We start from the raw sequence: 17,096 nt of genomic DNA on the forward strand, positions 1-17,096 counted from the left end.
AACTGAAACGCAGGTTAAACGTTAAGAATTTTAACTAGACAATCGTTATCCTTCGACTCTCTTCTTCGAGCTGTATGAGGAAGTATAAACATATATAGATGTTGTACGACTGCGAAAACTAGAAACTAAAACCTGAATAGAATCTGAAAGTGGGAAGAAAGTGCAAAGATGATTTAATAAATATGCTAACGGAATGAGGGATGATAAGGAATTAGATATCTAATAAAATGTATTGTGTTTGGTGTTTTGTAACGAACCTCTAGAATCCTCCAACCTTTTGAATTTCTTCAAAAGTAGATCGAGTCTATAGCGAAATAATAGATCCTGCTAGAATTTTATTTTCAAAATTTAGTCGCAAGATATTTATTCTTAGTCTGAATTTATCTTTCATAATTTGATTTATAAAAAGGCAATTCTTCTAATTTAATACTAAAAGTTCGTTGGTGCTGTCTAATTTTTGAAATATCTGAAGGTTTAAGGAATAATTTTAAATTTAAAAAAATTCTTTGTATTTTAATTGTGGGAAGTGCAATGTGAGCAGGAAATATGATAGCTCGATATCTACTTTGTAAATAGAATAGAAATCAATAATTGTCTAATAAGAGTAAAGTCAAGTTGATATTAGCAAATCGAAACCCCGTATATGATGTTAAATAGTCGAAAATATAGAACCCACCTCTATCGAATGTTATTGTAAATCTTACCTTGTCCTGTTCATAAATTGTTTTATACGACAGCAAAGCAACTATAAAAACAAATTACTTTTACAATAGAAACAAAGTCAACATGTATGTGAAAGTCGTTTTATTTTTTATTTATTGTATTGTGATTTATCTGTTATCAAAATTTAACAAAAAGCAATAAAAATGAGAGAGGAAACTACAATAAAATATTGTTTATGATTTAATGTGATCCTTCTGAAGAAGTAAATCCTGAATGATATTTCTGAACATTGTTTGGAGCACAGTCTCATTCTGCTTCAGAGATATTCCACGTAAGCCCAACAAGAGTTTTCCAAATCGATTCCACTGATGCATCGTATACTTTCCCAACGAGGTGAGGGCGTTTTCGGAAAAGTATTCCAGATATTTGGAGTTTTCTGCACTGAGCGCATACTCTGTATAATAAAAGAAAATGAAAGAATAAAATTTCATTTAGCCAAGTTTGGAATTTTAATTATTTTATTTTTAATTGGGGGGTAAACCGCATTAGAATGCTTATTTTCAGGTACTTTTTTGGTATTTTTTTAATAGGAAGAATTAACTGTAATTCAATCAAATCTGGACATTATATTAATCGTATTTCTAACCACTTCAGCATAATTTATGCCAGAAATAACAAAGTTATGCAGAATTAGTCCACTGCAAGTCGTACTAAGAGTTCTCCAACTGCGGAACGTGTATGCTATTCCTTCATCTTAAAAAGGTTTTAATTTTACGTCCCTAACTCATTTTCTAAGAATAAGATCATTAATGCAGGTGAAAGTAATCGAAATAAAAAGTTTCGCAGCTGTTGAAAAAGAAAACACCTCAATAATTTTATAAAGAATCATACCTCCAAGTTGCATAAGCATTGGTTCATTATTTTCTAAATTAGAATTCCCCCAAATGTGAAAAAGGCCACTCTGAGAAAACAAGTTTGAAAAAAAAATTGTTTGAAAAATCGCCTTTCAGATATGAAGACATTTAATTACAAACAAAATGGAGTTACAGCAAATATAAATGAACTCATAAAACGGACTGACACCGAATGATTACAAATATGCTAGTTACATAGTGTTGCTAGATTACATAAGGACATACAACGACTGCCTTCTGGAAATTCGAACCTGAGCCTGGATGTGATATTCACTCGGCTCTACCTTCATATAATCTAAAGGAATGCGAAATTTGCTTTGGAATTTTCGCGCCGTATTCTGGGATATTTAAGTTAACAATCTATCCAACAAACAAGTCGGAATACCGGGAGCGGTTGTGTGTTCATCTTATCTAAGAAACTTCAACGCACATTTTACCTAAGGCCCTGCCAAATAGTGAGCGAAGCTCTTAAACCCGCCATCCTTTCCCTATATGATTCTCCCTGCCTGGTAGGGGTACATCGAGGCTAAGCACAAGATATGTAATGTGCTATTGTATATAGTAGGTTAAGTATTTATTGTTAGATTAAGTTAGATTAAGTTTAGACTTAGTTAGTTTTAAGTATTTTAAGTAAGTAAGTAATGCCTTCTGGCGCTTTTAGTGCAAGCGCAGTCTTTTAAATAGTTCAGTTGAATACAAATAATTGTGAAGATATATGTATTAAAATTAATACAAGTAAAGTAATAATTTACACAGAAGGTCGGGTAGGCCAAACAATTGTAATAGCCACCCGTTGAAATAAAGTTAAGTTAGTTAAGCTTAATATCTAAGCTAGAAAGTAATTAATAATGTATTAGAAGTAAGTCACTATGGTAAATAAAAAAACTTAAAACTTAAAACGCACATTTTTCTATTCCTATATAGCTACAAATTCAACATATTCCTTCATCATTCATTCATTCATTCTCTTCCAAACTACAAGATATACATACATATTACAGTCATAGATATTATCCTGACCCTAAACAAACAAACTGCCTACATCCGAATACTGTACACATATATTCACGTATATAAATTGATCGTACCCATATTTCCGATTTACTTCTTATATCTATCAGAATTAGGCACTACCCGCAAACTTCATTAGCATGCATATACTATATACCAACATACACACATGTCTGTTTGGAATAATTGTAATTCATATATAAATGACTAAAAAACTAAAACAAAATAATTCTTTGAGACCCCATTCATAAGAACTCATTTCGTTATGCTATTGATGAATTGAAATGTGTTGATGACGTCATACAGGTTTTAGAATGTACGAAATTCACAAAAAAGGTAAAGTTTAACCCCTTATAACTAACTTAATAATAGTTGCATTTTCGTCAAACTTGACTAACTTGTGCATTATATATTTCATTACACCTACGCCAAATTTTATACTTCTAGAATTAACATAAGGGGGTTGCCGGGTAAATTTCTAAAATGTAAAAATATACTATTGTTAACTTTATTTGTGTAGATATCGGAACCGGATGTATTTTGAGGCCTAGATTTAGTAGAGATGCATCACTGTGATTTTTTTCAGATTTTTCGGTTGGATAGGTTCTGAGAACCCCTATGTTTCACCCAATATCAAATATGGATCCAGTTTCGAAAAGTACTAACTGAGCCCTTTCGTTTGTTACCCCATATGGCCACATTCTGTGACGGACAGACAGACAGAGAGACAGACGGAGAGACAGACACCGACTCGATTCTAATAAGGTTTTGTTTCACACAAAACCTTAAAAACAAGTCGGAATACCGGAAGCTGAACGCTTCCGGCATAAAGGTTTTGTGCTCAACTTGTGTGATAAATTTCCTATTCACGTTTTCCAATCGCATATACTTCCAATTCCAAATATTCCTTCATATACGTACATATGTATTTCCAAACTAAAACTTCGGTGGTCATATGCGTTCGCTTTATATGATAATAATGTCACACATCTCAAAGTGCGATAAATTCATATGTAATAGAGCATTTTGTCCCTCTATAACTTTGTCAATAATAGTTGGATTTTTATCAAACTTATGCATTAGATTATGACTTATAACGGTACCAAATTTTGTACCTATACATTGAACTCAACAGGGATTTTGGTTATATATTGCATTAAAGGGGTCATCCCGTGTGAAGGCCGTTTTTTTGCCTTATTTTAGAAATTTTTTGTGAAGAACTGGATAAAGATACAAATACGAATTTTCCACCATAGATTTATTAATATCTTGAACGTGTATAGTATTTATTTCACCCCGATCGCATAGTTGGTTATTGAAATACAGGGCAATTCATGCACCCATCTCCAAAAAAAAGTGTTTTTCTGCTGCCACGCTAGAGGGCGCTGTGTTCATTTTAAAGAAAAAAGTAAACGGCATTTTAACGTACAGACTTAACTACAGTTCGCAAACTAGAATTATTAAAAAATATTGAAAGCTAAATTTTTGCGAATGCGATTTTTAGCCATAAAACCTTAACTGACCATCAATCTGCTATACCTAATCCACCTTAGGTTTCCTCAAGAAACACATGTACAGCCTAAGCTTTAATTTTTGTGCTTTTAGCGAAGTCATTCGAACGTCGTTCGGATCGATAAATACGAGCTTTATTACGGCGATTGGCATAAATCTGACATGTGACTTATCACGTGTTTATTAACACTATAATTTTCGAACGACTCCGAATATCAAAAAATTACTTTGCCCATATTATGCTATATCTACACTATATCTAGATAGAATTGATGCCAAAAAAAAATTCGATTCCGCGAATCCGACACACGGGATGACCCCCTTAAATAATATATATAAATTTCTAAAACATGGTAATATGATATGGTAATATACTTTATTTAAGCAGACATCGGAGTGGGATGTATTTTAAAGCGTAGATTTCGTAGGGTTGCATCATTCTGGTTCCTTTAAGATTTTTCGATTAGATAGGTTCTGAGAACGAGACCTGTTAGACTTTCTGTGGCGCACATTTTGGGCCCTCACTTCCCTACATTTCACCTGGTATCTAAGTATCGCTTTCGATAAGTTCTAATTGAGCCCTTACATTTTATACCCCACATGACCATATTCTGTGGAAAAAAATGTACACCCCGTTTCACATGTATGGGGATGTCCGAATAAATTGGGTGTGACAGACAAACAGATATCGAATCGATTCGATTCGGTTTTGTTGTATACAAAACCTTGAAAAGTGATAAGTCAAGCTTTATGTTCTGCGAACGATAAACCATAATTTATGTGGACATTGGGAAGATCAATAGTATTCACATTCTGCGGAAAAGCTTCGTCATTATTTCGTGAACCAGGTTAGGGTAAGTAATTTTTCAAATTTTAAGAAATTCATTGACGACCACTTCTGTTAATGACAAGAATAATGGAGTCGAAGATGTTGCGTTGGATCAATGGCGTACCACACCATGCCACATCCGGAATGAGGATATCTGTGATTGATACGGGGTTGTGCCGATTGCGAAAAATCGCGAGTAGTATAGCCACGTAATTGACGCTAACCAGAATTCACTTGCCAAAAGTGGTCTGAACATCGAAGTTGATGGACGCTGCTGGCTGGTGATTTGAAAGCCTCACAACTGCATCCTGGTCGGGCTTTTGGCCGAACAAAATGACGCAACGTTACAATGGCTGAAGAAGCGCCCAAATATTTCTACATAAAAAATTCTCAAAAATTTTATATCTGAAGAGTCGGTTCCGGCTTGTTTGCTTTGAAACACTGTAATCAAAGCGTTAGGAAATTCGGGACCGAGCTGAAAATTATATTGTCCTGGAATTAAAATTATGTTGGCCTCCTATTATCCTTCTTTTACATTGAAATTTTTATTCGGGGCCCCCGAGAAAACTCCTGGCCCGGGGTGAATCCCCCACTTCCACCACTCTCACCAGACCTGACTGTTATTATGCAATGAAGCAACAGCAACTCCGCGTGGGTATGTTAAATTTTTATAGAACAAAAAGAGAGGCAAAGTACATTTTATGTTGGAAGGCATTTTGAGATGGATCCTTCATTCAATCTTAAGTACTGTTAAAGTAGAAAAGCAACTGGGTTCTGGAAGAAAACCGATTATTATGATGGGAAACTCTAGACTGTATTCAAAAACAAAGATGCTTACGCCCATATATCTTTGAAACATTACAAAGACTTTACATTAAAGCCAGAAAGAAAAAGCGGTTTCCAGGGTATAACGCAAACCAGACAAGACAAGACAGACAAGAAATCACAAAGTTGGTGAATGTGCAACAATTTGAAAGGAAAATCCCAAGAAGTGATATATGTATGTATATAACACAAACGACAAATTTACAACCAAGCAAAACTTGAAATGAAAGTGAAAGAAACCCTTCTGTGAATGGATGTTAACGCTGAATATCAACGTTATATTCAACTGAGCAAATTGAAGCAACATTGAACATGCATAGGATGAAAATGAGCTTCTAGACATTTAGTGAAGCTGGTGATGATGATGCGTTGTTTCAGTCTAGTGACCGCGTCCTTTAATTTGAAAAGATTCCGTTAGGACTGCAAATAATCAAAGCAACTCATGATTGTTTTAAATTCACCCTGCCTACGATATAATCAAGTTTCGTTTCCGAAAATGATGAACGTATCTCATTTTTGTGTAAAACAAAACCTTATTAGTTTCGAATCAATGTCTATCCGTATGTCTGTGTCGAAATTTGGTGAAAACGTACTGTCTGTGAGTGCGTTTACATACAATGAGCAGGATAATTTTATGTTGTGTTTCCGGGGGCCGCAACATACATGTGAAAGGGGAGTGTCAAATTTTCTCTATCAAATGATGACTCAGTTAGTACTTTTCAGAACTAGCCTAACTTTCCATATTGTTTGGAAGATAAGAAAACTAGCTGGAAGGTAAGAAAAGTAGGTTCATTTTCAGAACCTATTTAACCGAAAATCGGAAAATAATCATACAGAAGCATATATATCAGATCTGGACCTCAGCTTACAAAGACTGTTCCGCTCGAAACGTCTCACCATAGGGTCAAAGCTCTTACTGTACAAGACTATGATCTTGCCAGTCCTCATGTATTCCTCGGAAACTTGGGTTCTTAGCAAGAAAAATTGCGAACTCTTGGCCGCGTTCGAGAGAAGAATCCTCCGAAGAATTTTTGGCCCCCTACATGAGGATGGACGATTCCGTAGCCTACAAAATGACGAAATCTATGAGCGATACCATGACCGTCCGGTTGTGGATAAAATCCGGCTCAATAGGTTACGGTGGGCGGGTCACTTAATCCGTATGGATGAGGATGATCCCACCCGGAAAGTCTATAAGGGCAATATCTATGGTAGAAACAGAAGGCGAGGCAGACCCTGCCTAAGATGGAGCGATGGTGTGGGCCAGGACGCCAGACAGCTTTTAGGGATATCGAATTGGTGGACCTCGGCGCAAAGCCGGGATGTCTGGAGTTCCTTATTAAGGCAGGCCTGGACCGGATACCGGTTGTTGCGCCGTTGATGATGATGATGGACCTCAAAATACATTCCATTCTATCTGTTGAAATAAAATTCATTCTAGGAGTAAGAAGTTTAGTATGAAGAATAACCATCATCATCATCAACGGCGCAACAACCAGTATCCTGTCAGGCCTGCCTTAATAAGGAACTCCAGACATCCCGGTTTTGTGCCGGATTTTATCCACAACATGATGATCATGGTAACGCTCAGAGATTTCGTCGTTATGTAGACTACGGAATCGTCCATCCACATGTAGGGGGCCAAAAATTCGTCGGAGGATTCTTCTCTCGAACGCGGCCAAGAGTTCGCAATTTCTCTTGCTAAGAACGCAAGTCTCCGAGGAATACATGAGGAGTGGTAAGATCATTGTCTTGTACAGTAAGAGCTTTGGTGAGACATTTCGAGCGGAACAGTTTTTGTAAGCTGAAATAGGCTCTGTTGGCTGACAAGAACCGTGCGCGGATACCTGTTATCGGTTGAGATTTTTGACCATAGATAGGAGAAATTATCAACGGTCTCAAAATTGTATTCTCCTATCTTTATTCTTCCCGTTTGGCCAGCAGGGTTTGATGTTGTTGGTTGGTTGGTTTTTGGTGCTATCGTTGCCACCATATACTTTGTCTTGCCTTCATTGATGTGCAGCACAAGATCTCGCACTAATCGCCGCCTGCTCGATCTGGATGAAAGCAGTTTGTACGTCTCGGGTCATTTTCCCATGATTTTAATATCGTCAGCATAGGCCAGTAGTTGGGTGGACTTAAAGAGGATCGTACCTCTTGAATTTACCTCAGCATCACGCATCACTTTCTCAAGGGCCAGGTTAAAGAGGACGCATGATAGGGCATCCCCTTGTCGTAGACCGTTGTTGATGTCGAATGGTCTTGAGAGTGATCCTGCTGCTTTTATCTGGCCTCGCACATTGGTCAGGGTCAGCCTAGTCAGTCTTATTAATTTCGTCGGGATACCGAATTCTCTCATGGCCGTGTACAGTTTTACCCTGGCTATGCTATCATAGGCGGCTTTAAAGTCCATGAAAAGATGGTGCAACTGATGTCCATATTCCAACAGTTTTCCATCGCTTGCCGAGAGAAGAGAGAGAGAGAAAATCTGATCTGTTACTGATTTGCCTGGAGTGAAGCATCTTTGGTATTGGCCAATGATGAGAATATCTTATAGATGGTACTCAGTAACGTGATACCTCAATAATTGCTGCATTGCTGATATTCCCCTTTTTATGTATGAGACAGATAATGCTCTATGTATAGCAATATACATCACTTTGACAATAAAGTGAATCGGCGAAAAACTCGTATAGATATGTACGTGAACGCTGTATAGAAGTATGTATCTTAATTCGGCTTTTTTCGATTTTCAAGGTTTTGTGTAAAATTTTTTACAGTTTTAAAATCGGTTTACAGTCTATCACATGCACTTTCCTTCAAACCGGCTACGGCTTCCCATTTGCCCACGCTTACAGTGAGTGGCATCAATTTACGTAAAGTTTAGATGGGGTTACCCATACAGGCGGAGTGCACAATTTTTTTATCCAATGTACCCGTATGGGACATCAAATGAAAAGCCCCGATTAGAACTTTCGCAACCAGATCCTAATTTCAACGTAAATCACGCGTATATGAAATCTACGCTTCAGAATATGTCCGACTCTGATACCTTTAGTTCATATTAGAAGCATCATAGAGGATAGTAGCGCGCATAATACGCGAAAATCTGATTACAAGAATCTATGTTATTGCAATTGAAACTTATCAATTTTGCGATAATTTAATTCGCCAATAAGATGCTGGCATCATAACTAACGACGAGTATAGTTGATGTGCTAGTCCTTGTTGAAAACAAAAACGTACTAAAATTGGTTAATTGTCTGCACTTTTCTCGAACGGCACCGAAATACTCTCCGTTTCCGTATTAGCTCAAATAAAGTTAATGATATTATATAATTATATTTTGAAACTTTACTGCCAATCCCCTTAAGTTCATTCAAGGTCCGTAAAAATTCCAGGAATATCGGTTTTGATATAACACACTATATTGGAAAGATTGGTGGAAATTTTCTTATTATTAACAGAGTTACAGTAGGTCAAAGTTGCCTCTACTACTCTCTAGGAAATAAAATACCACTACAACATCATATTATCCTCACCCTAAACAAACATGGCTTATTACCGAATACTATATTTGCCGCCTATGATAGCATAGCCAGGGTAAAACTGTACACTGCCATGAAAGAATTTGGTATCCCGACGAAATTAATAAGACTGACTAGGCTGACCCTGACCAATGTGCGAAGCCAGATAAAAGCAGCAGGATCGCTCTCAAGACAATTCGACATCAACAACGGTCTACGACAAGGGGATGCGCTATCATGCGTCCTCTTTAACATGCCCCTGGAGAAATTGATCCGTGATGCTGAGGTAAATGCAAAAGATACGATCCTCTTTAAGTTCACCCAACTACTGGCCTATGCTGACGATATCGACATCATGGGAAGAACCACCCGAGACGTACAAACTGCCTTCATCCAGATCGAGCAGGCGGCGCGATATCTGGGGCTTTAAAGTCGATGAACAGATGGTGCAATTGTTGTCCATATTCCAACAGTTTTTCCATCGCATGCCGCAGAGAGAAAATCTGGTCTGTTGCTGATTTGCCTGGAGTGAAGCCTCTTTGGTATGGGCCAATGATGTTCTGGGCGTATGGGGCTATCCGGCCTAGCAAGATAGCGGAGAATATCTTATAGATGGTACTCAGCAGCGTGATTCCTCAATAATTGCTGCACTGCGTGATTCGCTGTCCCATACCTTGAGCACAAGTTGATGATCCACTTGGTGTAAATGGTCGCCTCCATATTGAACCAATTCGACTGTAATTCCATCGGCTCCTGGCAACTTATGATTTTTTAGCCAATGAATTGCACGGACTGTTTCTCCTAAACTTGGTGGTGACAGTATTTGTCCGTCGTCTTCAGTTGGCGGGACCTCCAACTTGCCGATGTTCTGGTTGTTCAGTAGCTCATCAACGTACTCAACCCATCGCTCCAATATGCCCATTCTGTCGGAAATCAAGTTTCCCTCTTTGTCTCGGCAGGATGAGCATCGAGGTGTATAAGGCTTCATCCTGCTGACTTGTTGGTAAAACTTTCGCGCCTGGTGCGGTTGCTTCCTGTACTTTTCGAGTTCACAAACTTGTTGGTTCTCCCAGGCTTCCTTTTTCCGTCTGTGAAGTCGCCTCTCCGCTCGACAGAGTTCGTGATAAGTTTCTGCGCGTGCCCGCGTTCTTTGAGAATGCAACATTACTCGGTATGCGACATTCTTCCGTTCCGTTGCTAGCATACATTCATCGTCAAACCAGCAGTTCCGACTCCTTTTGCGGCTGCGGCCAAGTATGTTTGTGGCCGTATCCATGATAACGTTCTTCAGGTGATTGTGACGATCATTTGTTGATGCTTCATCTCCAGGTCCTCTGTTGACTGCGGTTATTGCGGCATCCATTTCCCTCTTATAGGTGTCGCTTAGGACTGTGTTGTGGATGGCTTCAGTGTTCACTCTCACCTGATTGTCAGAGGGGATTCTAGGTGGTATTGTAATTCGAGCTCGGAGCACCATGCCAACGAGATAGTGATCCGAGTCTATATTGGCCCCCCTATATGTTCTGACATTCATCAAGGCTGAGAGGTGGCGGCGCTCGATCAACACGTGATCAATTTGGTTGAAAGTGATCCCGTCTGGAGAGGCCCACGTATGTTTGTGGACCGCTTTTCGCGAAAACCAGGTACTTCCAACAACCATTTCGTAATAAAAATAAAACTAGGTAGCTTGCTCCTACTACAATATATTATATAACTATTTTAAGAAACCATTTCGTGTCACCCTGCTAATTTAATAATCCGCAGTCCGTTATCATTTGTTTTTTGGTGTAAGCTATGGGAGCTAACGTATCGCCTGAATATGGGCTCCTTCCCTACTTGGCTGTTAAAATCCCCAAGTATGATTTTAATATCATATCTGGGACAGGCTTCGAGGGTTCATTCTACTGCCTCGTAGGAGGTATCCTTCTCCGACTCTGCAGTCTCCTCTGTAGGGACGTGAATGTTAATGAGGCTTATATTTCTAAACTTGCCTCGCAAGCGCAGAGTGCATAGCCGTTCGCCTATGTTTTCAAAGCCGATAACAGCAGGTTTCATTTTTTGGCTGCCTAAGAAACCTACTCCGAGCACATGGTTTACTGGATGACCGCTATAATATATGGTATAGCGGCTCTACCCCAGGAAACCGGTCCCTGTCCATCGCATCTCTTGTAACGCTGTTACATCAGCCCTATATTGGGACAGGGTATCGGCTAGCTGCTCATCAGCTTTATCTCTGTACAGGGAGCGCACGTTCCATGAGAAAATGCGCAAATCGTTAATCCGTTGTCGTTGCTGGGTTCGTCGTTGTAAAGTCCATCCTGTCCGAGGCTCCTTTCGTGGCTTCGTAACATCGGTTTTCCGTATAGGGTTGTCAGCCCTACCCAACCCCCAACCTGGAGGACCAGTTAGTACATTTTGTCCCGTTTTTAGACGCGGGAGACTCGCCTTCATCCTTCTCCGTCTGCAGCTTTTCGTTATGGAAGAGCTCCCAGCGGTCACCACTTGGAGGTGGAGATAGGGTTTGGTAGTAGAACTGTTGGTGTTGGTTCAGCAAGCATTTCCCTGGTTTTATGCTCCATCGTGAGTACCAATCCACGTTTCGCCCTGGGACGTATACTACCCTTTCTCCTATCTAGGGTCGAAAATCACAACCGACAACAGCTACGATGAGGAAATCCGCGCACGGTTGTTGTCAGCCAACAGAGCCTATTTCAGCTTACAAAAACTGCTCCGCTCGAAACATCTCACCATAGGGTCAATGACGACGAAATCTATGAGCGAGACCATGACCGTCCAGTTGTGGATAAAATCCGGCTCAATATGTTACGGTGGGCGGTTCACTTAATCAGGAGGATGATCCCACTCGGAAACTCTATAAGGGCGATATCTATGGTAGAAAAAGAAGACGAGACAGACCCTACCTAAGATGGAGCGATGGCGTAGGTTAGGACAGCTTTTAGGGATATCGAATTGGTGGATGTCTGGAGTTCCTTATTAAGGCAGGCCTAGACCCGATACCGGTGGTTGCGTCGTTGATGATGATGATATTTGCATGCATATGCCTGATCGTACAGATTTTTCCAATGTACAAATAAATCTATCTGAATTAAGTAATTGATATTGATATATAAATGATTAAACTAAAACGAAATGTTTCCCTGCGACCTTCCATCCATTTGACCTCATTTTGTTGTGGTATTGACGAATTGCTATGTTATGATGACTTCATACACGTTTTAGAATGCACGAAATTCACTTCAAATATAAAAGTTTCATCTTCTATAACTTTGTTAATAATAGCTGGTTTTCCTTCAAACTACCCAAGTTCCGTCTTATGTTATGCCTTGTACCACTGCCATTTTGTACTTTTAGCATGAACTTAAGGGGGGTTTCCGGCTAAATTCCTAAAATTTGCTAATATACTATTATTTACTTTATTTATGCACATTTCGGAACGGGATATATTTTGATGCCTAGATTTTGTTTAGATGCATCACAGTGATTTTATTCGGATTTTTCGGTTGGATAGGTTCCGAGAACGAGAGTTGTTACACTTTTTGAGGGTCGTATTTTGAGCCCTCACTCCCCTACGTTTCACCCAATATCAAATATTGGGCCAGTATTAATAGAGACCTTTCATTTGATATACCACATAACTGGTTTCACACAAAACCTTAAAAATAAGCCTGAAAGCAAAAGAAACCGATAGCGTGATCTTGTTATTAAGACTGGTGAAGTCACAATATCTCACTCATTTTCAGATACATATTAATCTATCGGCATTAAGAGTTTCCAAGAAACTAAGTAATGTCAATATGAATCATAAAAAGCCAACTAAAATGTTATTAGTTTTTTTTGGCCTGAAATGAAAAGTTCCAATCTTATGTTAAATCCTGCTACTTGACTCTCCCTATTTAAAAACAAGTCGGGAAGCCGGAAGCTTGACGCTTCAGGTATAAAAGGTTTTGTGTTTCCCTATGTGAGGAGCATAACGTAGTTCTCCATTGGCTTATAGCATTGACCCGAGATATTGAAATCGTTCAGTTCAGTTCAGTTCACATGAGAATATCCGCGATCGATATGGGTTTGCATTGATCGTGGAAAAACTGCAAGAGAGGCGTTTTCGATGGTGTGGTCACGTAATTCACGCTAACGAGAATTCAACAACCAGTATTGATCAGAACATCGAAAGCAATGGTAAGCAACCAAAAAGCCGGCCAAAACAATGGTGGCTTGATACGCTGGACGGGGATTTAAAGGTCTCGCGATTACATCCTGATCAGGCATTTGATAAAATAAAATGACGAAACCGATCACCACGAGCCGACCCCGCTTGTGAACTGAAGGCTGAAGAAAAAGAAAACGATGTGAGGAGCGACGAGTGCACGACAGCTCCGTGTAATATAGCTAAAAACTCCATTGCCCTGTATTTTCTAGAAAGCGATTTAAATAAATCATTTGATGGAAAGCCCTGTTTTGATAATGGCCAACCTTATACGCTTCACGCCCTCAGGTTAATATTATTAGCGAATGAAAACAATTTAACCAACATCAAATATAAACAAGTCGGAATACTGGAAGCTCGCGCTTCGGGTATGAAGGTTTTGTGTTCATCTTATGTAAGAAATTTCAACGCACATTTCTCTATCCGTATATAGCTACAAATCCAACATAATCCTTTATATTTTTCCAAACTACGAGACCTACGTACATATTACGCTCACCCTAAACAAACAAACTGCCTATTTCCAAATACTGTACACATATATGCACGTATATCAATTGATCGTACCCATATTTCCGATTTACTTCTTATATCTATCTGAATTAGGTACTACCCGCAAAGTTCATTAGCACGCATATACTATATACGTACATACACACATATCTGGTTGGAGTAATTGATATTCACATACAAATGATTAAAAAACTAAAACAAAATAATTCTTTGCGACCCCATCCATAACAACTCATTTCGTTGTGGTATTGACGAAATGATATGTGATGATGACGTCATGCGGGTAGTAGAGTGCACGAAATTCACAAAAAATGGTAAAGTTTTACCCCCTATAACTTTGTTAGTAATAATTGGATTTTCTTCAAACTTGACCAAACTGTGCATTATACCCTTCGTTATAGGCATGCTAAATTTTGTACTTCTGCGATCAACATAAGGGGGGTGTCGGGTAAATTTCTAAAATGTGGAAATATACTATTATTAACTTTATTTGTGCAGATATCGGAACCGGATATATTTTGAGGCCTAGATTTCGTAGAGATGCACCACTCTGATTTTTTTCAGATTTTTCGGTTGGATAGGTTCTGAGAACGAGACCTGTTACACTTTTTGGGGGTCACATTTTGAGCCCTCACTCCCCTATGTTTCACCCAATATCAAATATTGAACCAGTTTCGAAAAGTACTAATTGAGACCTTTCATTTGATACCCCACATGGCTACATTCTGAGACACCGTCTCGATTTTAATAAGGTTTTGTTTCACACAAAACCTTAAAAAGGGCTAGGGAGAATTAGATTCTTCTTGAATGGAATTTTAATATTTCACTCGAATTTCAATTATTCTCGTTAATTATGACGTCAGCATCTTATTTGTATGGTTTAGAATGCTGTTAATTAGCACGAAATTGATAAGTTTAAACTGCTATAACTTTCCCACTAATAGTTGGATTTTCATGAAACCTGGCATGTGTATGCACAAGGCTGTCCTCTATGTCGGTGCAAAATTTAGTACACTTAGGATGAACTTAAGGAGAGTTTTTTAGTCTATTTCTAAAAGTTGATAATATACTATTAGTAAGTTTTTTGAGCAGATACCGGAATGGGACATCTCTCGAAGATTAGATTTCACATAAGTGTTTTACAAAAAACCTTAAAAAGGGCTGCAGATAAATAGATTCTTCATAAATGTGACTTTAATATTCCAGGCGAATGTCAATTATTGCGGGTAATTATGACGTCAGCATCTGATTTGCATGGCTTTGGAAGCAGCAAACTCGCTCGAAATTGCTAAGTTTGAACTGCTATAACTTTGGCGTTAATTGCCTGATTTCCATGAAATTTAGCACATATATACGAAATATTGTCCTAGGATGAATTTAAGGGGGGTTTTTCAGTAAATTTCTACTATTAGTGAGTTTATTTGAGCAGGCCTAGATTTCATCTAGTCGCACAACCCTGATTTTTTTCGGATTTTTAGGTTGGGTAGTTTCCGAAAATGAGTCCTGTCTCACTTCAAGTGCGTACATTTTGAATCCTTACTCACGCACTTTGCAATTTATGCCAAACCTAATGTCAGTTTCGGAAAGTACAAATCGAGAGCTTTCATTTGATACCCTACACAACTATATCTGGTGAAAAAAATTTTGAATCCCCCCTTTGCATGTATGGGGAGCCCCCCTTTAAACTCCACCTAAATTTATGCCACTCACTGTATGCGTGGGATTTCATAGTTCCCATCTGTTCACCAAATTTCGTTCGGATCGGTTTAGCCGTTTTGGAGAAAAATGCGTGTGACAGACAGACAGACAGACTGACAAACAGACAGACAATGAATCGATTTTAATAAGGTTTTGTTTTACACAAATCAGCTACAGCTTAAACTTCTATTAATCGAAAATCAATACTTATAGTTATTCAATTCTTGGCGCAATATATCTGCTTTAGTTGATTCTATGTAATAGAGTAACCTTCAATTGGTTAGAGAAAATGATCATTAGTTCCTCAATAAATTTCTAATAAGCGCTAGACGTGATCCATTTATGGGAACACTATGTGGTTCCTCAAACAATGTCCTTTGTTGCATGAACATTTTTACCTACAATGCAGTCAAACACGGTGAAAGTAGGATTGAAGCAGATGAGGCAATATTGAAAGTTTCGCATACAAGACTGTCTTATTGTTTGCTCTTTTATATTTCCAAGACTTCAACATACCTTTCCGACACAGCAATAGGGTTTCCAGATATGACAGCTCCATCACATCAGCTTTCAAATGTTTCGCATCCTCAATAGCTCGCTTCAAATGAACGTCTCCACAAGCATCAAGGACTCGGCTTAAATCCAACGACCAATGAGACGCTTTTAATATGAACAGTTCGCTCCAAACAACTTTGAGAATTTCATTTTGCTGACACTGGTCAAACAACCGAAAGAATTCATTACATCTAGCTTGACGCACACAAGCCACTAAAATTTGGGCAAGGATTTGAAACTGCATTCCCTCCGTAAATGAGCTCTTCACGGAAGTTGATCGAGCTGATATAGGTGTCGTTACTTTCGATAAGCCCGTTGACTTCCTTGGTTTTCTGGGACCTCGCTCCTCTTGAACGGCGGTCACGTTCATTTTTGCTGCAAAACACCGCTGCAGTCGACAGTATGGACACCAATTTCTTCGGGCTTTATCCACTACACAGTTTCCCCGACCCGTTATGCAGGAGTATATCGCACCTTTACGGACACTACGTTTGAAAAAGCAAGAGCAGCCATCGCAACAGATAGTCCCATAGTGTTTCCCGGAACTCCTGTCGCCACAAACCCGACATGATAACAACGAATAACTATTACTGTCCATTCTCGATATTATCCTCAAACTGGTCATAGTGTTTTGATTTGTCCACGTTCTAGCCGCGAACTTTTATATCTTCGCTCATTATCTTGAGAATCTCCTTGTCATCTCGAGTGCCACTTCATAGGTGTCCTTACGCGGTTTTCATGGGATTTCTTTGGCATGATGTGGCAATTTGCATTCGACAACTCCTGTTTACCCCTTGATTGAGTGAGCGGAGGTCGACCGTGGC

General features: G+C 38.9%; 1 protein-coding gene across 1 annotated transcript; it reads right to left on the minus strand.

The window, feature by feature from the left end:
* Positions 1 to 789: 789 nt before the first annotated feature.
* LOC119660016 (photoreceptor-specific nuclear receptor) lies at positions 790 to 16,870 on the minus strand. The gene is made up of 2 exons (XM_038068394.1): positions 16,234 to 16,870; positions 790 to 1,117 (listed from the first exon to the last, which is right to left on the minus strand). Exons 1-2 carry the CDS (start codon positions 16,868 to 16,870, stop codon positions 897 to 899), a joined length of 858 nt encoding a protein of 285 aa, XP_037924322.1. The 3' UTR covers positions 790 to 896.
* Positions 16,871 to 17,096: the final 226 nt, after the last annotated feature.

This window comes from Hermetia illucens, chromosome 6 (assembly GCF_905115235.1).
Source record: "Hermetia illucens chromosome 6, iHerIll2.2.curated.20191125, whole genome shotgun sequence".
NCBI classification, from domain to species: domain Eukaryota; kingdom Metazoa; phylum Arthropoda; class Insecta; order Diptera; family Stratiomyidae; genus Hermetia; species Hermetia illucens.

Excerpts from the sequence above, each read along its gene's own strand:
- LOC119660016 (XM_038068394.1), bottom strand. The coding sequence starts at position 16,870 with ATGGACAGTAATAGTTATTCGTTGTTATCATGTCGGGTTTGTGGCGAC. Across the intron at positions 1,118-16,233 it reads CCTATTGCTGTGTCGGAAAG|AGTATGCGCTCAGTGCAGAA; the intron begins GTATGTTGAAGT and ends TTTATTATACAG.